Source organism: Ammospiza nelsoni, chromosome 12 (genome assembly GCF_027579445.1).
Source record: "Ammospiza nelsoni isolate bAmmNel1 chromosome 12, bAmmNel1.pri, whole genome shotgun sequence".
In the NCBI taxonomy this organism is placed as follows: Eukaryota; Metazoa; Chordata; class Aves; order Passeriformes; family Passerellidae; genus Ammospiza; species Ammospiza nelsoni.
The window spans coordinates 5,512,381-5,535,204 of NC_080644.1; the positions used below are offsets into that span (position 1 = coordinate 5,512,381).

At 48.8% G+C, this 22,824-nt stretch overlaps 1 protein-coding gene across 1 annotated transcript; it reads left to right on the forward strand.

Annotated features, from left to right (window-relative positions):
• Positions 1-1,228: 1,228 nt before the first annotated feature.
• SLC17A9 (solute carrier family 17 member 9) lies at positions 1,229-21,136 on the forward strand. Its single transcript, XM_059480808.1, has 13 exons — positions 1,229-1,347; positions 9,428-9,625; positions 10,551-10,690; positions 11,336-11,435; positions 12,358-12,488; positions 13,289-13,385; positions 14,239-14,335; positions 16,350-16,437; positions 16,734-16,768; positions 17,303-17,418; positions 17,819-17,874; positions 18,472-18,501; positions 18,589-21,136. Exons 1-13 carry the CDS (start codon positions 1,265-1,267, stop codon positions 18,750-18,752), a joined length of 1,335 nt encoding a protein of 444 aa, XP_059336791.1. The 5' UTR covers positions 1,229-1,264; the 3' UTR covers positions 18,753-21,136.
• Positions 21,137-22,824: the final 1,688 nt, after the last annotated feature.

The following is a 22,824-nucleotide window of genomic DNA, read 5'->3' on the forward strand; positions in this document are numbered from 1 at the left end:
ATTCATGCTGGGAGAAGGATATTTGAATTACCTAAACATTAGTCTGCTAAAGGCTTCATTCCACCGAGGATGGAGAGGTTTCTGGGTGCAGGAATAGCAGACAGGAGGTGTCTGCCCTGCACCTGCGCGTTTGGGTGCATCCCAGCATCTCTGGTACCTTTCCCAGGGGCCATGCTCGGGCTGTGCGGGAGCTCCTCCATCCTTTGCTCACCCGAAGTTTTGCCGTTCCAGCTTCCAGGCTGAAACCGGCCACAGCATCACCTGAACGATGCCTCAACAAGGCTCCTCCAGCCTGCTGGTTCATGATCTTAAAGTGAGTCACGAGTCCTTTTGTTGCGGACTGAGATAGCCATAATTTCAATTATTTATTTCCACAAATGAGTTTGATTATCTCTTTCAGATACAGCAAAGCAGCGCCTCTATCCAACAGACATAAATCAAGCTGCAACACCACTCATCCCTATTTATTTTATCTTCGGAAGCGAACGTTATACTCGCTTCTAATCCTTAAAAAGCAGAAGCAGAGACTTTTCTGCTGGCAAACCCGTCAGAGCAGCGGGAGCAGGGATCAGGTACGGAAGCAGAAGGACAGACCCTGCTCCGTCCCCTTTCTGTACCCTCGCTGTGCCCGCTGGGGGTGTCAGCAATGACCGGAGCTATTTCCTGCCCAGGTATGGGAGCAGAACAGACCCTGCTCTGTCCCCTCTTTCGCTGTGCCCGCTGGGGGTGTCAGCAATGACCGGAGCTATTTCCTGCCCAGGTATGGGAGCAGAACAGACCCTGCTCCGTCCCCTCTTTCCGTGCCCCCGCTGTGCCCGCTGGGGGTGTCAGCAATGACCAGAGCTATTCCCTGCCCAGGTATGGGAGCAGAAGGACAGAACCTGCCCCATCCCTTTTCTGTGCCCGCTGGGGGTGTGAGTAATGAACGGAGACTATTCCTTGTCCAGGTACGAGAGCAGAAGGACAAACCCTGCTGCGTCCCCTCTTTCCGTGCCCCCGCTGTGCCCGCTGGGGGTGTCAGCAATGACCGGAGCACAGGGAACGAGCGGAACCCCGCGGTTCGCCGGTGCCGGCACCTGCCCTTCCGGATCTCCCCGGCTCCGGGGCTGGCAGAGCGGCACCGGCTCCGGCCCGGGCGGGACTTCCCGGCGCGGTGCGGCGGGCGGGGGCGGCGGGAGGCGCTGACACGTGGCCGCGGCCCGGCGGGGGCGGGAGCGGCGGCGGGGCCGCGATGTGAGCCGGGGAGGCGGAAGGCGCTGCCCGCATGGCCGCGGGGGGCGGCGGCAGGAATGTGCCCCCGGGCAGCGGCATGAGGCGGGATGGCGGCACCGAGCCCTACTGGTCCAGGTAAGGCTGGAGCCGCTCCCGGGAAAGGCGCTCCGCTGCTGGCGGCGCTCTCCGGGACTCCCCGGTGCCCTCCCCGCATCCTCGGTCCCCGCAGCTCCCGGGAAAGATGCGGCTCCGGGATGGAGGCGGTCGGGCGGCCCGCAGCGCTCCCGGAGAGGCGATTCCGGAGGAGCTTGGTGCTCCCCTCCCGTCCCTGTGTCGCTGCTGCCCTCCGGGAGGGACACGGTCCCACCGCCCCGCTGTCTCACTCCTCCGGACTGCAGCAGGGACGGTAGAAGGAAGGGGGAAGATAGGGAATTACGGTGAAAAACAGGGAAAAAAAAAAAAAAAAAAACAACCAAAAACTATTGAGCTTATTTCTGGCCTGTAATCAGCGAATCAAATACAAAACCGCTATGAGGTTCTTATCGAAGCGTTCCAGTGGGGATGTTTGTACTGGCGATAGTCATTCATTGAGATAAAGTCTGGAATAGGAGCTGGGCAGCAGCTAGACAGCAAGAACCGCTCTTGATGCAAAGTCATTAAAATACTTAAAATGCAGTTAAAGCTCCGGTGGGCACTCCTAACAGCAGGGGCACAGGCAAAGGCAGGGTGACTCGTTGTCCGATGCTGCTCCTCTCTGCCTCCTTGGCAAATTCATCCAGCACCAAGACTCAGGATCAGCCCCTTCTCCCATCTGGTGAGATGATGATTCCAAAGTACCAGTGGGGCAGCTGGAATTCATGGTCAGAGGCTTTTCCAAGCTGGGACTCCCTGTGCTTGAGAAATCCGGCTCGGTTTCTGCTGGCTGATGTGCGGCTGCCACCGTGGTGCCCAGCCCTGGGGCTCCCCCTTCCCCTCGCCTTGGGGTCACACTGCGGGGACCCCGTCCTGGCAGGACAGCGGGACAGCCGCAGGACAGACAGACACCCGTGCCAAAGCACAGGGACGCGGGGCCAGGGGAGGGATTGCCCCGGGATGAGTTGGTGTTTCTCACCCGTGGCTCTCTGCAGGGGCAGTTCGGCTCTGAACTGCTGTGCCGAGGGGGAATCCTCCTGCACTCACAGACTGGGATGTCTCATCAAACCCACGCTCGCTCTGACTAACGCGGTGGGTCTTAAAGAAGACCTTTGGCACAGAGGCGCTTAACATTTGAAGGTTCTTTCCCCCTAAAGCGCTTAGGAAAACTCCTCGTCTGTCTCCCGCCTGATAACTTTTACCTAAGTCTTTGAGAATTGGGAGTGGTGGGACCGACCTCACACCAGATTTTCACGAGGAAAAACTTTAGTTTATAGGCTTCTCCTCTAGGAAAAAAAAAAAAAAAAAAAAAAAAGAATTTGACCAGAACAAGCTCTCCTGTTTCTCAAATCTCTTCGGAAAAATGCAAAACATAGATAACACTTTCCAAAACAAAAGGGATGAAAACAACCTGTTGATCGAGACTGACATTTTGAGTGATCCTGACCGTGCTAAGTGCTGCTAATAATTGAGAGAATCCCGTTAATGGGAAGGAGCAGCAGGATAACCCTAAGGCACCTCAGATCATTATCTATATTGCTGTAGTTCACAGCAGCTGAGATCATGTCCCCATTGTTTAGTGTAGACACAGAGGTGGTCACAGCCCTTCTTTGGGGAGGGTTTATGGAGGTTTTATGGCCTCAAGTAAACTGGGCAGGTGGAGGTTGAGTAAGGAGGAGCAAAAAGGGGGAATGAACGACCAGATCATTGGAGCAGGTTAGTCAAGTTGTATAAACTACCTCATTGGGTGAAGTGAATTTGGTGGACAATTTGTGAACAGTATATGCAAATAAACAATTTCCATATTTCCCAAGAAGCGAGTTGCTGCCATGGGGGCAAGGTGTTATCAAGTGGGGGAAGTGACATGGGCTCTCCTTTCATGCTCCAACAAAAGACATGCCAGGCAGCCTTCCAAGATCTGTCAGAGCCAGGAGAGATAAAAACTTATCTTGGCAGGTTTATTTTTCCATCTTTGTTCATGCTGCTTCTTCTTTTGTCCTCCCTTTCTCCAACTGGCTTCTCTTTCCTCTTCCACTCTTCTTGCCTTGTGTTTTCTCCTGCCTGCCTTTCCCAAACTTTTCTGCAGGTTTCCAATGGCTCCATTATCACACATCTCTTCCAAGAGCAGCACTTGGGGATTTCTGTTCGGGGCTTGAAAAAGCCTTCATGCTTTTGTAGCACATCTGGACAGTTAGAGAGCATTTCTTAATGATGATCCTGACATGCCAAAGCAGGACCCCTCGGGCAGTGGATGGGTTTAAGCATCTCTGGTTTGACTGAGGGAAGACCAAAGCAGTGAAAAGAGAAATGAGTCGCTGCACACAAAGCAGATCCAGCTCTGGATGTGGGGTTCACATTTTGGATGGTGCCTCCAGGAGAGAAATGCAGCATGAAAAACTCACTGTGCCCTGGGAAAGCGAATGACTCCTGAAGCCACTCTGCATCTCCAGCCTCCGGCTACACCTGAAGACAAAGGGTGATTATGAAAGTTTCTTTAAGCTCCAGAGATAAAAGGAGTCCTACCCTCGGCCACAGGCTGATCTCCAGTCACCTGATCTTTGCCCAGAGACAACAGCCAGTTGTTTTTTCTGAGTTCTGTGCCCTCATCTTTTGTCAACATGATGTTGCAGCTTTAGTTGGGTATTTGGGGTATTTTTAGTGGTTGGGATTTTTGTTTTACAAGTTCCTCACCCTGGGTTTAATAGTGACTTTGCTGAGAACGTTTTTCACTTGGAAAACATAAGCAGGGCACACATTTCATTCCTGGCTGATCCATGGATGCCCTCAGATCAGTGTGCAAAGCACGCCTCTGCTTTATTATTGTGTCTTCTCACCACCTCCACCTGGACTCAACAACTACTTCCAGCTCATATGAGCTGCTGAAATTTAATTTCATCTTTGCTTTTGCCGAAAGCAAGAAATGAAGAGAGGGAATAAACCCAGAGCTCGTTTGCTGAACACCACTTTGTTGCCATCTGCAGCTCTGTGGAGGGAGCTTGAGCACAGGAGGCGGACAGGAAGCCAGCAGCTTTCCCAGGAAAAAAAGCCCTGTGTCCTCTGTGCTGCTCCTCTTGGCTGCTAGCTGGATTGGGGAAAAAAAATCCAACAACTCTCCCCTAAACCCCAAAGCTAGTTTTGACAGTGACAAATCATTAGCTTGGAGCTGGTCTAGAGCATGACAAAATCTGCTTGAGGAGGGAGGGGGAATTACTCCAAGCCTCTCTCTTGACAAGCATGTTAGATTTTGATGGAAAAATTGTTGAGAAAAAAAAAGAATTAGAAGTGAAAGGACTGTCAAACAGGGTTAAAAATACCAACCTGGGCATTATCTCCTGGTACAGGGGTGTCTGCATGGCTGCTGTGTTGGTGCCACGTCAGTCAGTCCTGCTTGTGCTGGAGATTATTGTAAATTAAAGCTTTAGGCAGGGAAGCTGGAGAAGAGTGTTTTTGAGGGAAGATGATCCCATGGGCCTGGAAATGGGTGATGAGGGAAGTGTGGACACACCATGGATGACAAGGGGACCACAGGCACCAGCTGCCAGTGCTGGGGACATTCCCCTGGGTGGGGGTGGCCTCAGCTTGGGCTGCTGGGTGTGCTGGGTGTGCTGGTTTGGAGCTGGTGCCATGGCTGGGAGCTCAGTACCACGCTGTGGGCTCATCCCCATCCTGCCCTGGGCTCCTGCCAGGGCCTGGGGAGTGTCCCCTGCTGGTGGCTGGGGCAGTGGGAGGGCTGGGGGCACAGGGGGTGACTGCACTGACGTGTTCTCCCTGCACCCCCCAGGAACTGTTCCTGGTCTCTTTTTAGAGAGGGGAACTGAGGTGGAGATGCCCTTCCTGGGAGGTGGGTGTTGTGCTCTGCTGATGGTGCCCATCCTGTGCAGATCAGGAGCTGCAGTTCCCAGTTCTCCTTGCAGGGATGGAAAACACCCACAGATATTGCAGATGGCTTCTGGCCAAGAGCTGTTGCTGGGACAGGCTGTTCGTAGTCGTGCAGTCTAACACAGCTCTGTGAGCACCTGAAAATACCTGGGGGTCCTGACTCGTGCCTTGGAGGAGCTAAACTGGGATGTAATTGACAGCCTGAGCCCCAGAGAGTCCATCTCAACAGCGACCTGAGTGTCTGCCAGAGCCCTGCAGACCGGGGAAAAGGAGGGAGGCGAGGCAAGAGAAATAAAAGTTGGATAAATATTTGCTCTGTGGCATCTACTGGAGAAATTCCTCCAGCAGGAAAACACACTGCAAATAAAGATACCCTGTGCTGCTGGCTCTGCTTGGGCTGCCAGACAGCTCAGCTTGCTTTTGCCCCTTTGGGGATCTCAGGCATCCTTGAAAAATCCATCCTAACCACTGTGCCCTGACTGGGGGATCCATTTGGTTGGTGGGAGCTGGGTCTCAGGGAAGTCAGGGGATGCTTGGAAGCAAAGACATTTCCACCCAGTGTCCAAGGCTGCATTTGGAGGGGGAGAACCAAGGGACATCAGACAGGGCTGCCTCAAAAAGCCACCCAGGAAGAGTCATAAGGGCTTGGGTTAATTATAGTCTGGGTGGTGGTTGGAGGTTTGTGAAATAGGAAGTGTTTCTGGCTGCATGGCTGCTTTGCTCAGTGAAGAAGGTCTCGGTGGTGTGCAGGAGGGGATGCACCTGCAGTGCCTGTCTCCTGTGGGGAGGAGGGGATTGCACATCAGGCTGGGCACTGAGGAGCCACTGCCATCACTCAGCACCAGGTTACATCAGTTCAGTGGCTCCAGAAAAGCTCCAGAGATTCCCTGCCAACGGTGTGGAGGGCTGGCCCCTTTCTGGCCCCTCTCACAGAAGTGCCTGTCACATACAGCCAGGACTGGCCCAGGGATCTTGGTGGGAGATGCTGGAGGGTGAATCAGGCTGGTGGCACCAGTGACAGCAGTGGCTGTGATTTCCTGTGCTCTGACTTAGGCTGGTTATCTGCAGCACATTCTGTCTCCCTCCCTCACCAGGGGATGGGTTAGATTTAATCTGCTACCCCTGGTGAGGTTTCACTTCTCAGATGGCTGATGTCACCCACAAAAACTTCTGTTTGATTTGTCACTATTCCTGGGCTCTGAAAGGAGGGGTTTAATTCCTGTCTTTGTGCTAGTCTAGGTTCCTCCAGTGTAACCTCTGCTGTTGTTGTTTTGCACTGAGCAGAACGTTGAGTCATTTGCAGCCTCTGTGATAACTATAATTAGGAGAAAATGCATTTACAAAGCTCTTTCCTGTGATGCAAGCACGTCATTGTCCTTGCAGGGAAATCATTCCTGCCATGCTTCCAGGTGGGTGTGAGCAGCTACTGATTACATTTGACACTCATAGTCTTTGCATGGATTTTCCTAGCTGGATGTGCTGCCTAGAGAGGAAGGGGTAGACTGAAGCCATCATTATGTTCCCCACTTGTTGTGGGCATAATCCCTACTGATTTAATTAAACATAAAGGAAGAGAATATAGAATGGAGTAGTAGTCAAAAAGAACATTGAGAGTGTGTCATACACCCAGAGATTTATTTAGTACTGTGGAATAAAAATAAAAGTCAAGAGAAAAATGTATCCCTGGAGTTTTGTCAGAACATCAGCTGGAGAGGCTTCTTGAGAGAAATGGAGTAAAGAATCCTTGAGATGCTTAGGTCTTATTCTCTCCCTCTTACACCTTGCAGAGTTATACAGGCTTTAGGATAAAGGAAGAACTCTTGATCTGGTAATAAAATGCTTCTGTGCTTATCAGGATAGCTGCAGGTTATTCTGAATGACTGGAGAGAGAGAGCTCAGCCCCACTCCAGTGAAAGCTCATGAAGGTCTCCCTTTGCTTCAAGGGAAAAGTACAATTTACAAACTATCTTGGTGGCTAAATAAAAGAAAATGCCTCCACACATCACTGCCTGCTGTGCTTTACTCCATCACCTCGATTGCACGTTCAGTAGCTCAAATTTATCAGTGCAGTGCTCCTGGAGATAGCAGAGATTATGGCCTGGACTGGCAGCAGGAGCTGTGCCTGCAAACATCCTATCCCTGAAAGGTTTTCCATGGTGGTTATCCCCACCTGCCCTCTGCCTTTGATGGGGGATTTACACCCAAAAACTCCTGTTGCATTGTCCTGCTGGGGTTTCTCTGACCCAGCCATGCAGTGTCCTGGAGCCTTTGATTTCCCTGTGCTTTTCTGTGGCAGGCTGGGGTCGGTGGAGCTGGAACTGGCTGGGGGTGATTAAAAACCAGCCCACCTTTGGTTTTGCAGCAAATGGAGATATGAGTGAATATAACTTCCTTTCAGGGTAAGCCCAGGAGGGGCTCTGAGAGCATTTCCCAGCTTGTTGGAATGACTGAGGCAGGTCAAGCCCTGGTTACTCATTCCTCCAGCAAAGAGACGTGAGGTTTGCCACTTTCTGTGTTATTTTGTGCACTCGTGCGTGTGCACAGTAACAACAGTTCCAGCCCTCTAAACACCACCTGAAACACTTCCAGTTCCTCCTGCCAGAGGTTAGCCCTGAGCTGCTTATCTGCCCTGTCAGGAAACAGCAATAAATCCATCTCCAGCAGGTTCACCTGTTCTGCTTTTCATTGTTCCTTCACCTCCCCCCCTGTGAGGGCCCACTTACACCTTTATAAATGGGGTTGTGCTGTGTGGATTAACCCACATTTATCATCATTCCAAGACAGAGAAACCAGCTCTCTGTTTGATGTAGAAGGTGACCCGGGTTGTTTCCCACATGGAGGGTGGGTGTGTTCAGCAGGCTGGAAAGCCCAGGGGTTACTGCCCTGGTACAGTGAATTCCCCTGGAGCACAGAGTCTGTTAGCTCAGTGCTTTGTGCTCTGGCCTCTGGGCAGAGAAATAATCAAACACAAATAGTACCAATAGTGGGTGTTCTTACTCAGCTTTTAACTCTGTAATTCACTGGCAAAGGGGGCACCCAAAGTGGCATGGCTGAGGGAAGGCAGAGGGATTTACCTGACATTTGCAGCAAAATGTGTTTGTTTTCTCCACAAGTTATCACTGGCTTGCTTCTCACTTACTCCTGTAGGAGCCCTTTTCTTGATGCTGAGAATTCACACCCCAGAAATATATATTCTGTTAACATATTTTCACTCTTATTATCTAAAATTTCTTATCTGTCCAGACTTAATTATTTTGCTTATCTCTCTGAGCTCTTCAGGCCCCTCAAGTCCTGTCTCTCTAAAGAATTCCTGCATATCCCTCCTTTTAGTAGGTAACACACAAAGCACCTCCCCTGGGGAATGGGTAGAAATGCCAAATAACTGATGTTTGCTTCCAAGAGGTGTGTCTCATGCAGGTGCTTCCAATGTCATGCCCTGACCTTTCCTTTGTTATCCTTAACTTTTAAAGAACAGTTTCTTGTTTGGGGGTAACAAACCAGGTTCCTTCCCATCTTTCCCTCCATCTGCAGCCAGTGATGTCCGAGCAGCCCATTGCACTTTGCAGCCTATGGACAGACATTTGCTGCTGGACTCCAATAGTGTTTGGGATGAAGCTGGCATCATTCCTAAAAGCCAGCAGATGGGATGCACTCTGTGTCAGCACCGCTGTGCCCGGGGGGACTTGTGCTGACCTTCATTTTATCCAGACAGACTCGGCTGGCAAAGCCAGGCTGACCCCTGTCGCAGACATCTTTTTATGAAAAATCCTTTCCTTAGGATTTTTCTGAGAAGCTGAGAGGCCTCAGGAACAAAATGTAAGCAATGGTTTTCTGCTGCTGTGGAATGCAACAGGTGCATCTGTGATTGGTCTCATGTGGTTGTTTCTAATTAATGGCCAATCACAGTCAGCTGGCTCGGACAGAGAGTCTAGGACAGCTGCCTTTGTTATTCATTCTTTTCTATTCTTAGCCAGCCTTCTGATGAGAAGTTTTTCTTCTATTCTTTTAGTATAGTTTTAATGTAATATATATAATAAAATAATAAATCAAGCCTTCTGAAATACAGTCATATCTTTGTCTCTTCTCTCATCCTAAAAACCCTGTAAACACCACCACAGACCCCTAAACCCTGGCTGTGCAGGGACCCACAGCAGGGGCCCAGCATCCCCCCTGCCCTGTCCCACCTTCCTGTCCCTCCCTGCAGGCCTGAATGCCGTGTGTGGACAGCGATGCTGCTGCTGGGGACGTGCCTGCTCTACTGTGCCCGTGTCACCGTGCCCATCTGCGCCGTGGCCCTCAGCTCCTACTTCGACTGGGACAAGAAGCAGTTTGGGGTCGTGCTCAGCAGCTTCTTCTGGGGATACTGCTTGACACAGATTGTTGGAGGACACATCAGTGACCAGTACTGGAAATTATTCTCATGTTTTCTTGGTTTGATGGCGCTTAGCTTGGTTTTGACCCCTCAGTTTCAGTTCCAGACCCCAGTGATGGGTTGGAGGCTCCAGTGTGTCCATGGGGAGAAGCTCTGGCTGAGAAGGGATGTGGGTACTTTAGAGTGGCCAGATAGAAGCTGTGGATGTCTCATCCCTCCAAGTTCTAGGATTTTGTAAATACAGCTTGTTTGATCTGATCTGTACAGATGATCTTTGTTTTCAGTTCAGCATTTCCAGTCTCTGCCCTACATTCTTTTCTTGAGCAAGTCCCCATGCACTGTTTCCATCATGTTTAGAAAAACTGTCTCCATTGTGTCATATGAATTAAAAAGCAAACAATTTCCCCAGCTGGCTGTAAGGGAGGATCTGAATCATTACCTACTTGGGTCCCTTTCCCCAGCCAATCTATTCTTAGTGAGAGAGCTTTTCTATGAAATCTTTTGTGAGGAGCACATGCCTGGAAGGGATGCATTATCTGTGAAGTGCACTGTGCTATTTAATTGAGGTCCTTAAGAGTTTGCAAGAAAACACCGGGAGAAACCTGAATGGCAGAAGGCAGAGCTGAGGATTGCAAAAGAGCAAATGGAAAACAGCATCACTGGTTAAGAGAAGCAGAACAGTGGCAGCCGTTGGGCTTCCCCTTCATCATCATCAGAGAGTTGAGTGCTGTGAGATCTCTGGGATCAGTTGGATGGGCAGGGCTGGCAGGAGGTGGGAAGGGAAAAGGTCAGAGCTACTCCTCAAGAGCCAAGAGAAGAACAGGTTTGACCAAAAGGTTGATCTCAAAAACAGGTTAAACAAGGAAGGGCACTTGAGTCTGGGCTCGAGGACTTTGCCCTTTGGACTTTGCCCTTTTGCCCTGCTGTCGGTGATAATGTGTTTTCTCTCTTCCAGAATAGGAGGTGAGAAAGTTCTCCTCCTTTCAGCATCAGCCTGGGGGTTCCTCACAGTGCTCACCCCGCTGCTCACCCACATCACCTCAGCCCATCTGGTTTTTATGACCTCCTCCAGGTTCCTCATGGGGCTGCTGCAAGGTGAGACCCCTGTCCTGAGCCTGTCCATGAGTCTGTCTGTGCAGTGGCCTCCTTGCACAGAGGCTCATGTGCAGCACATTGAGATGCAAGTCCTGTGGTTTGCAGTGCATGAACCCTTCCCATGGGTGTCTGGGCAATTCTCTGCCCCAAAACAGCCTCCACATCCAGAACTTCATGGGAAAAAACAGTGACATTTCTAGAGAAAGTCACTGACAAGTCATTTCCCTGTAGAAATCTCTCTGCCAGACAGGGGCTGCTGGCTTCGGAAATCATCTCTGGTCGTGTTTGGTTTTCCACATTTTAAAACTCCTTCAAAACACTCAGAGAAAATTGGCCCTTGCCAAAACTTTTGGATAACTTGATTTTCCTTCCCTCTTGCCAAGCTGCAGCACTGGGAAGTGCATTGGCACTGATGGATTTACAGTAGCAGTGGTGATGATGGAAGGGGATTATGGAGAAGGCACAAAAAAACTTTTGATGGCGATGGATCCACTCAGTTTATTTTATATCCATGTTTTGAATTTGACAAAAATTTTGCTGCTTTGTCTCACTGTTTTGCTCACTCTGGATCTTTTAAATTTGTTTTTTTTTTTTTTTTTTTTTTTTGTGCCTGACTGCTCCCTGCCTTGCTGCTGTTTCTCTCAGGGGTGTATTTCCCCTCCCTGGCCAGCCTGCTGTCCCAGAGGGTCCGGGAGAGTGAGCGAGCCTTCACCTACAGCACAGTGGGGACTGGATCCCAGTTTGGGTGAGTTCAGAGGCCTTTGAGCAGCACTGACAGCTCTGGACATCCCATCTGATGAAATGCCATTAAACAGTTGGAGGCAAAACTCACAGCCCAAAGTACATGTGGATGCACGGGTCCTCAAGGACTCCTGCTGCAGCTGAGGAAGCCTCAGGCAGTTGCTGTCCTGCCTGCCAAGGATTCATGAGTTGTTTTCTCTTTCTTTTCAAACCAGACTTTGAAGGCTGTTTGCAGCATTTAATTACTGTGGGAAACAGCCCAATTCAGTAGGAAGAGCCTGACGCTGGTCACCTGTCCTCTCTGATAGATGGGAAGAATAGAACTTCATCTCTGCTGATCTCCATCAGAATTTCCTTTCTAAATAGAAAAGCTGCTTAAAAGCCAAATAGAAATATCACTGTGTTGAATCACTTAGTTTTCCAATGTTCTCATTTCTTTTGCTGCTTTAAACATTCTCTGGGATACTGCACACCACCAACCTCCTTTCCCCAGTGACCATTTTTCAGTGAGGGGCAGGTGAGGGTGAGGTCCCTTTGGGATTTCTCCTGCCAGTGAGGATCTGGCCTGAGATGCCACCCAGGGAACAGGACAGGTTGCAGAGGTGGGACTGGTGGCAGCACCCACACGTGCAGTGACTGAGAAATTCTCCCCTGTGAGGGTGCTGAGAAGGTTGCCCAGAGAAGCTGTGGCTGCCCCATCCCTGGAAGTGCCCAAGACCAGCTTGGATGGGGTTTGGAGCAACCTGGGATAGTGCAAGGTGTCCCTGCCCATGGACAAGATGAACTTTAAGATCCCTTCCAACCCAAATAATTTTAGGGTTCTGTGGCTCGGTGACAGCAGTGTTGACCCCAGGGACAGTGTCCCACTGATGTGCTCATTCTGAGCTCTCAGCCAGGCCAGTAAATCTGAGTGCTGTCCCTTGCAGAACGCTGCTGATTGGTGCTGCAGGATCTCTCCTCCTGGACTGGTACGGCTGGGAAAGCGTTTTCTACTTCTCTGGTTTGCTCACTCTGCTCTGGGTTTATTGCACCTGCAAATACCTCCTGAGTGAGAAAGGTGAGTCCAGCTGCGTCCCTGGGGCTGGCAGTGCTCCCAGGGATCTGGGAACTAAGTGATTCCTCTCAATTGTTTCTGCAAATCCTGTGTGTTTCCCAGATCATGGCTGGTTTTACACAAAGCTTTTGCTCAGATGTGTTCTGTAACACACACTGTGTCTCACCCAAGATCCCCAACCCAAAAACCAGGATTTGAGCTCTTGCAATGCTGATTTCCTATTTCAAGTCCCATGCTGGATTATATCATTGCTGAGAGCCTGATCTGGCTCCTCAGTACTCTTTAAGCACCAGTGAAAACACAAAACAGAGCATGATCTTCAAAGTGGATTAAGCTAAAGCAGGACAAGATACTTACTCCAAACTAAGAGCATCTACACATAGAGCTTTTAAAAACCAGTTAATCCACAATATCTCTTCCCAAATAACTGCCTAGGAGTAATTCCACATATGGACAAACCATTACACCTGGCTACAGCATTATTAGGGTGAGTGTGGCATGTAGGAACTCAGCTCACTGGGAGCTGGGTGTGTGCCTGGTCCTGCACAGAATCCAAACCCAATCTCTATCAAAGGACTTTTGTTTAATTATAAAAGAGATAAAACACATGGGTGAAGGTGGCTGGGTGGGGAGGGGTGTGGAAAAAATTTAGTGTAACAAGGTGTTTCCATGAGCATTCAACACTGGTGGAGCCAAAAAACCAAGGGCTAGAAGGAGATTACAAGTGGTTGTAGAGCAGTGTCCCAGGGCTGCACAGGGAATTACTGACCACACCTTTCCTTGGGGTGTTTTCTTCCCTGCAGAACTCACCATCCCCATGAACTATTTAACGAGAGGCCTCTCAGTGCCCAAGCAGACCAAAGTTCCCTGGAAGCAGCTGTTCAGGAAGGCACCGATCTGGTAGGCAGCTGCATGCATTGGCCAGGCTGGCAGCATCCTCTCTTTTCTCCTCTCTGGGCTTATTTCTTCTGCCTCTGTGGGTTTTGTATATTTGAGAAGCAGAACCAGTTTTCTAATTCCTTCAGTATAAATAAAGAGCTGCAAAGGTAAGCTTAGCAAAGGTGGTTTATGTTCTGCCCACAGGGCTGTCAGGCTCGAATGTTGCTGGCAAATCTTTCTCCTTCCCAGGCTGTTCCCCTGGATGAGTCCTGTGCTCCTCCAGAGGGATATTTTCCACGGGTCTTGTTGGAAATGCTGATTGTAATGGGCTCCTAACAAGTGCTGCTCAGGGGCCCTGGGTGGCACAGGCTGTGTTTTCATTGCTGCCAAACATCTTTTTAATGGCCATTTTCCCTCTGGGATGCTGCAGTGAGTACTGAAGCCTCTCCAGGAGTGTTCCCAAGGGCTGTTTTAAGGCAGGGAGGAGGAGGATGATGGGGGTGCAGGGCAGCAAACCCATTCCTGCCTTGAATAACCCTAGAAAACCCTAAACACCACCTCTTGGAGTAGGAGGGCTCCTGCAGGGCTGGAAGGGAAATGCAGTGGCATAATTAGTGCCTCAATTAACCTCACCTGGCCCCGGGGCTGTGTGGTGGGGCAGCAAGGAACCAGCTGCAAGGAGAAAGCTGAAAGCAGCGACAATCTGAAGCTGAAAATCAGCTGTGACAAAAATCTCAGGAAGCCAAAAGGAGTAGCTCTCCATGACAAAAATCTCCGGGGTTTCTGTGAGGAGCTGACACCTGGAGTGCCCTCCCTTTCCCAGGCCCCATGACCTGTCCCTGCTGACTGTTCCCTCTCAGCTGTGTCTTTGCAGGGCTGTCATCATCGCCCAGCTCTGCACGGCCAGCACCTTCTTCACCCTGCTCTCCTGGCTGCCCACCTTCTTCAAGGAAACCTTTCCCGACTCCAAGGTGCGTTGGCTCCAAAGCAGGGGCGTTGCTGCTCAAAGGAGGTGCCTGCCAAAAGGGGGTGGAGGTGATGAAGAGGATGGCAGAGGGATTTGGTGAGAGCAGGAGGAGGTTGCCCTGTGGGGTTTGGAGCCGTGGCACCCCTGCTCATGATTTTGGAGATCTCTCCAGGTTGCAGAGGCTGGTTTCTAGTTGCTTGTTTAGGGATGCTGAAGGGTGCAGGAAGAGCAGCTTTTATTGGGTTTTAGACTGCTTTTCTTCTGAGGAAAAGATAATTTTTCAACTAGCACAAAGCTCATGACGTTATGCTGTTGAAAATAACCACCGTTCACTCCTAGTTTTTTTACAGACTTTTTAACTGGACTAACATTGTACAGCTCAGGCCTACCTGTAAAAATTATAATAAATATTATTAATTAAAATTACCATTAATAACAATACAATTAAATTAAAATTACCATTAATAACAATAATGTGCACTCCAAAAATACTACAAAAGCTCCCCTCTCCTCAGCACAAACGATACTCCCATTTTTCAAAAATCCAGGCAGTACTGATCTGGGCTGAGAGCTGGCATTTTCATCTTGTTCTCAGAAACTCAGTCTCCTCCACAATGACTCTGTTAGCTTTTTACAATTTCCAGAGCTGCTTACAAATGCCTTTTCATATTACATATGTAAAGCTCTTTATGGCATACTTGATATTTATATTAAAATCATGTGTTAAACCAGCAAACATATTGTTGTGACAAGATCTGTGCACCTCGAGTAATGTGCTTGTGCAGCAGTAATTTACCATCTGTTAGGCATTATATCATGGTGCCCTTATGTAAGATGCTCTATAGAGTGCTCCTGCAGCTGATAATCGTTTTGTGCTGTTTGAAACGGGCTGAGGCTGCTTGGTTTTAAAGGATGGGTGATAATCCTTAGTGTGGGTAACCTGGGTCACCTGCTGGCCAAAATCCCTTGCTGCAGGTGCCAAAATCGCTTGCTGCAGGTGAGCTGGGCAGCTGTTTGTGGCCACCTGAGTGAAGGTGATGCAGGGTTTGGCTCAGGGTGATGGGCTGTGTGATGAGACAAAGCTGAGGTTGATGTGCTGAGCTGCTCTTAACAGGCAGCACGACCCCACAAAGCCCATGAGCTAACATTGTCAAAAACGACCCAGACCCAGATTTCAAAGGCATGGAAAGATGCAGATGGACCCTGGTGTGATTTCCAGGAGCATCTTTAACAGGGTTATTCAAACCCAAGATCATTCAGCCCTCCCACACATCCCAAAGCCAGACAGGAGGAGGAGATGCCCCTGCAGGGTGATGGGCTCTGAGCAAAGGGGGAGATGCTGGGGGTGGTGGGTGCATGCATGGATGAGTGGGTTCAACCAGCTGAGATGAAATCCAGCCCCAGCCCACACTGATTTCAGCACCAAAGTGCCCCTGAGCAGCTGTAATCCAGCTGACCACTAATGGTCTGTGATTACAGCTGCAGCTCACTTAATTGAAAATGGGCCGAAGGATGTTGGTGCTCATAATGTTCCCTAATCCTGCCATTAGAAAATCCAGCTCTGCTCCCTCAGCCTCACACAGTAATGCTGCTAATGAGCTGGAAGCTGCTGGAAATTTTGCCAGCAGCTCTGCTGGGGACCCACAGGAAACCCACACTGAGCTTCCCAGGGCTCTGTGGCTGCCCACCACGTCTTCTCGCTGAGCAGTGAACTTTGCTGTGCTTAATCCCTCTTTCCCAGAGTTTTCTGCCTCTCCCCTGGATGCAGCATTGCTGGGGAAGAAGGAAAAATGACAAATCTACAAATGCTACAGGCTGTGATGCACCTGCTCCCTCACAGAGCTTGGATTGGGGCACAGGGCAGCTGAGAGCTGGCTCTGCCAAGGGGGTGCTGGTGCTGCAACAAGCCCTGAGTGCTTCATTATTTCTCTTTTCTACAGGTACCACAGACTGTCAAAATATTTGCAAACAAACTCAGCTCTGACAACAAATCTTTCTTGGTTTTCACTTCTTTTCAGGGCTGGGTGTTTAATGTAGTCCCCTGGCTGGTTGCAATTCCGACGAGCTTGTTCAGTGGATTTCTGTCTGATCATTTAATTAGTCAAGGTGAGAGCTCTCTATGGCTTTTCCTCAGCTCTTATGGGATGTGGGAGGAGGACCTGGGTGGGAGGAGGAGGGCTTGTTGATGGGGAGGAGACCCAGCAAATAAACAATGTGAGGTTCTGATACAAAAGCAGAATAAATTGTCTAGTGACCAAATCCCATTGCTGTGTTTGGGGCTCTCTTTGACCTCATCCACCTGGAGATGAAATTTGGGCATCTGAAATCTACTGATGTTGTAGTTTCCTTGCTGGACAGCAAAGTGAGCTGTGCTTAACTCCAAGTGTCTCTTTCTTCTCCAGGGTACAGAACCATCACCATTCGTAAGTTCATGCAGGTAAGAGAGCTGGAGCTGTGGCAGAGGAACCTGAGTTATCACTTAAACTCTGATTGTGTGGCAGGCTAGACCTTGCATGGAGCTGGGTTGGGGGTTATAGATGGAAACAGGATTTTCTGCCTTTGCACATTACCTGGTGTTCAGGATGTGTGAAAGGAAATCCAGAGGAGAACCCTGGCTGAGGAACAGAGCCTGGGTTAATGGCAGCTTTGAGCACAGAGAGTGCTCTGGAGGGGTTTTCTTGCACAACCTGTCCCTGGTTATTCCAAATGACCCCTTAGGTACTGAGGAAGTAACAATACAAGGGTGAAAATAGAAATGCTGGGTGAGAACAGAGTGTATCCCCTGTTCTGCAGCATCACATCCCTCTGGACACACCTCTGGCACAGAAGGACATTGAGGGGGGAAAAAGAGGAGCACAGGGTGCAGCACACAAACTCATGGCATTGGAAAAGGGAACAGTTTGTTCGTGGCAGGAGTTGCTTTCTTCTTGCAGAAAACGTGCTGTGGTGTTTAATTTTCCCTTTTTTCCAGGTCATTGGCTCTGGTGTCTCAAGCATTTTTGCTTTGTGCCTGGGCCAGACCTCCAGTTTCTGCAAAGCAATAGTGTTTGCCTCAGCCTCTGTTGGACTGCAGACCTTCAACCACAGGTGAGGAGAGCCTTGGGGGCCCTAAGGTCCCTGCACATTTGGCATTTTGGGGTCCTGGAGGAGACCTGGCTGTGAGAATAAGAACTGGCACCTGCCCGAGCATTGTGGTTGGGACCCTGTGAGGCTGGTGGAGTTTGGAAATAATCCAGCAAACCTCTAGCATGGAAGGGCTTGGACCAGCCAGGAGGAGGGAGATGGAGCAGGAGGGGAATTGAACACTGAACACTTTGAGTTGAATTGTTTTTCTTCTGATAACTCACCTGCTTTACTCAGCTTCTGCCAGTGCCATTTCTCATCCAGGAGCTTTCCTTGTGTTTGACAAATCAAACTGTGTAAGTGATGGAAAAGCAGTCATGTTCCATTCAAACAGCCATTGATCTCCCCCTCTGTCTCTCACCAGTGGCATCTCAGTAAACGTGCAGGACCTGGCCCCCTCATGTGCTGGCTTGCTCTTTGGTAAGGGTTCTGTGGGGTTTCATGCTCTTTGGTAAGTGTTCTGTGGGGTTTCATGCTCTTTGGTAAGTGTTCTGTGGGGTTTCTTGCTCTTTGGTAAGGGTTCTGTGGGGTTTCTTGTCTTTGGTAAGGGTTCTGTGGGGTTTCATGCTCTTTGGTAAGGGTTCTGTGGGGTTTCTTGTCTTTGGTAAGGGTTCTGTGGGGTTTCATGCTCTTTGGTAAGGGTTCTGTGGGGTTTCTTGTCTTTGGTAAGGGTTCTGTGGGGTTTCATGCTCTTTGGTAAGTGTTCTGTGGGGTTTCTTGCTCTTTGGTAAGGGTTCTGTGGGGTTTCTGTGCTGGAGAGGTGGGGACATGGTCAGCAGCCTCAGGGTTTGAGCAGGGGCAGCTCTGGGCAGTGTCTGGGCTAGGGGAAGGAGTCCCTGCCCATGGCAATAGAATAGAATGAGCTGAGCTTTAGGGTCCATCCCTGCTCAAACCAGTCAGTGATTGCACAGTCACGAAGGCATTTTGCCCAACATGCAGACCAGGGGTTGGTGGCACTGATGAAACCTCTCGTGTCTGTGGGTTTTCACAATTTCTTTTCACATCTTTTCTTTCCAGGGGTTGCAAATACAGGAGGAGCCCTCCTAGGTAAATTACATTCCTGCAGCTCCTCCTTTCCTCTCCCTGCAGAGAGCAGATCCAGCCCAGAGCCTCTGCATTTTCTCTTCTCTCTAGGTGTCATCTGTGTGTACCTGGCTGGGTACCTGATTGAGACCACTGGCTCCTGGATCTCTGTTTTCAACCTGGTGGCAGCTGTGAACAGCATCGGGCTCTGCACATTCCTCCTGTTTGGAGAGGCCCAGAGGGTGGACACAGACTCTGTGTATGTGGATCTTTAGGGATGAGCCCAAGAAGCAGCTGAGTGTCACATCTATGGATCATTCTTGCACAAGTGCCAAAGAACATTTTACTTTTTTTTTTTTTTTTTTTTTTTTTTTTTTTTTTAGGTGTTTTAACAGGAAAAAAAATGCTGAAACCAAGTACATAATGGGTCTGGATGAAACCCATGGGAGAAGATTAAATTTAGAGTTCATTTTTTTGCTCAGGGCTGTAGCTGGTGACTTGCAGAGCCACCAGCTCAACATCTCCAGCGAGGATATGGTTTGTGGGACAAGTTTGTCCCAGTTTGTGTCTCGTGGACAAATATCCTTGTGGCCAAAGCAGCTGGCCTGGCCTGCCCCCCAAGGCTGCTGTGGTTCCATGCCCTCCTGAGGGGAGCTGCTTCTCCATGTGGGAGTGTGGCTGCCAAGCTCTGCTGTGCTGGGACCACCTGGGACAGCTCTGGGGCTGCTGTGCCACCAGGTGTCCTGCGGGGTGTGACAGGAACACCCCAACGAGTACCTCTGCCCTTAACCCCTTGTGTGCCTTCGTTCTGCAGCAGGTACAGCCAGTTTCCAGGGCTGTGAGGTTAATCCCAGGCTTTCCTTCAGGGCTGTGTGCCCAGGGCCATGGGGCTGTGTCAGTGCTGCTGTCACTGAGCTGGGACACGGTGCCAAGCCTGGCTTTGTCCAGTGTGTCCCTTCTCTCCCTGGTGGCCTCAGCCCAGCCCTGAGCCCAGGTGGGGCAGCTGCACCATGAGAGCAGAGCTGAGCTGTGCCCTGGGCTCGGGCTCAGCTGGGCTGACCCAGCAGTGCAGCTGAGGAATCCCTCTGCAGCTGCTTTGGGTGATGCTGTGAATGTATGGGAAGAACTGGTCACACCCTGTGCTGTGGATCCACAACTCCCAAATGCTTTCTGCATGATCAGATGTGTCCTCCACGTGCTCTCAAAGCACAGAGGGAGACTTTCCAAAGAGCTTGGCATGGGCAGGTTTTGTTTCTATGTTAAGCATAAATCAAATTTCTGCATTGGGCATCCACAGGGATGTGGATCCCCGTGTCAGAGGGAAACACTTGGCTGTAGACACCTCTGAGCTTGAATGTCTTAAAGTTATTTATAAATATTTTAAAATTTAAGCGACAAATCCTATATTTTATGTACTTGAGGGCTGATTCTGCATGCTTGTTTTGAGTGGTACTCCCACCAAATCCAGCACTGTTTCTCAAAGGGGAGGATCTACCAGCCTCCAGTGTTTGGTTCTGTAGGATCAATTTTAAAGGTGAATTTCACATTAAAGCAATTCATTGCCTCTCCTCCAACCCCCTGATTGTAGCCTGAAAGGATCTTTTAGTGCTTACCAGAAAATTCGGGCTAGGAGCAGGTTTCCCAAGGACCTTGCAGTGCAGGAAAGCTATGGATTCAGGTGGAAAAAAAATCCTATTTTCCTCTTCCTCACCAATTTTTTTTTTTGCCAGATTTCTTCTTGGAAGACATTTTGGAGCTGTGTAAAATTGCTGAATGGTCTGATTTGTAGTGAAAATACTTTTAATTGCAGAGACACTAATGAGCATCACTGATCTGAGCTGAGCCACTTACTGGGCAGAGTTAGAGACAAGGATGGCACTGCCTGATATCTTCCCAAGAGAATAAGGAATCTATGTGGCCTGATAGGACAGAGAGATAAGAAAGTATTTTATTTTTCTCCTCCTGTGCTGTTTTTTCTCTAAAAGGCCATTTGCTACCATAGGTGCCACTCTGTATTGGGGTGCTGCAGGGCCAGGAAGGCTGCTGGGAATCTGAAATCAGTGGGTAAATTAGGAAAAACACCCAGTAACAAACACAAACATAGCCAGGCTTGCCAAAGAGGCCCGAGGCTGTGTGGCCTGTCCATCTCTGTCAGCCTGTCCTTTGTCCAGTCTGAGCAGATTGCTTGCATGGCCTTTCCTTTAGTGACAGAAAAAAGATCCCCGTGGGTTTTGTGGGGTTTTAGAGCATCTTCCCTGCCCATCCAGTGCTGCAGGTCAGGAGCACAGGGAGTCAGTTCTGGTTCTCTTTGCTGGTTGCAGCATTTCTTGTGGAGGAGTTGGTGAGTTTAAATCACTCACATTTGAATCTTGGCCACGCCTTGGATCTGCCAGCTGGGAAATTTGGAACTGATCTCCAAAGGAAAGTGTTTGGCTGTGCCTTCTCTGTGAATCCAGCTACCATTCCAGTGAGCTGTCCAAGTTATCTGTCCCTGGAACTGGCCAATAAGTTAAATATTTGACCTGCACTTGAGGCTTACATTTCATTCTCATCATACCTCTTTGGTGAAGCATTGAAACTGTTTTATCTGTACTGTTATTTGTTTAAGCCAAAGCTTGTGGTCTGCAAGTTTTTGCTATGGAAAGACCTAAAAAGAATAAAGGCAGTGAATCATTTGCAAACTGTGGTTTTGCTTTGAGTGCAGAGGTGTTAATTTTTGTGATGAGTGAGGGCCAGAGGAGTATATTTGATATGATAAACTCCTGGGGGAGGCTGGGCAGGGAGAGTAGCTGGGCTGGCAGATTTTCACAGCATCCTCATGTGTACCTGTACATCAGAGTTCATCCAGCTACATCTTCTCACTGATTTGGGAAAAATGAGTGAAAAGCTGCCTTCAGCAAAGGTTTGGAAGGTAAAGCATCAGCAGGCATGATCCAGCATCACTTGTTAAGAATAATGCCACAAACAAAGTGATTCTTGGGTGAGGTGGGGCACACCCCACACACAGATCACCTTCCATGTGGTGATCCTGCTAAAAAAAAATAAAAATACATTTCCGCCTTTTTATGTATCCTCACTGATAGGTTCGAGCAGATGCCAACAGAGGGAGCTGCGAGATCTGGGATGTGGCAGCTCCTGGCCGGGAGAGTGCAGAGCCCGGCCCTGGCACAGCTGGCACAGCTGGCACGGGCAGTGGGGCTGGTTTGGCACAGCTGGCACAGCCCACCAGCAGCCCTGGCTGGTGGCTCTGTGGCTGGAGCTGCCTTTGGGAACCTCAGGATTTTGCTGTCCCAGTGTTCACTTTCACCCCTCACAGTTACTGTAGGGAGGAGAAGTTTTGGACACATTTTAAAAGGAATAATAGCCATTAAATTAATTTTGACACCTCATCCATAGGGTCAGGTAATTGAGAGAATATCTCTAAGTACTGTGGACTCCTCTAAACTTTCTCATCAATATTCAGGAAAAATGCCAACATGAAACTTGTTGGCATGAAAATGATGCTGAGAATAATTTAGCAGAGTGCAGGTTATCTTCAACTTTTCTTGTCTTTTTGCTCCCCTTACAGAGGTATCAACAACCTCTGACATGCACATTTGAGCTTTTTTGACCTTTTAGGTCATTCAGGTGATTTAAAGCTTTTTAGCTCCAAGAAGCCACAGATCTACCTTAAATCCTTCCCTGTTTTTCTCCAACTGTGCAGAGCCTGAGAAAAAAAAAGGGTTTGGTATTTTTGTCTTTTATTTTATACATATAAATTTTATATATAATATATTTAATAATTATATATAATTTTATATATAATATATTTAATATATTAAAATACTTAATTTTATTTAAAATATTTTAATTATATATATATATATATATATATATATATATAAAAATTACTTAATATATAATATATTTAAAAATATATTTTCTCTCTTTTTTCCCTTTCCTTTTTTTAGTCTCTTTTTTTCTGCCACATTCCTTAAATTGTCAGTGTCCCAGGTTGGATCTCAGCTTTCCAGTCTGCCCTGAGCAAGCAGGAACAGGCACAGTGCAAAAGAGCCTTAAAGGCTGGTCAGTGGCAGGTACCTTGCATTGCTGCTGGATTTGTATTTTATATATTTTATATATATGTATTTTATATCTATTATATTGGTTTGTATTTAAATTATTTGGGATATATTCCATAGCTGGCTGGAGATCATTAGAAGGATGCTGTTTAATTGCAGTTTGCATAACACTAAATCAATAAACACATTCAAGCAGATGGAAAGCCAAACACAGGAGGAAAGTAGTGCTGTTTGGAGGAGAAAAGGGATAGCAAAGAGCACTCCTTGCTGGTATTTTTGCCTGGAA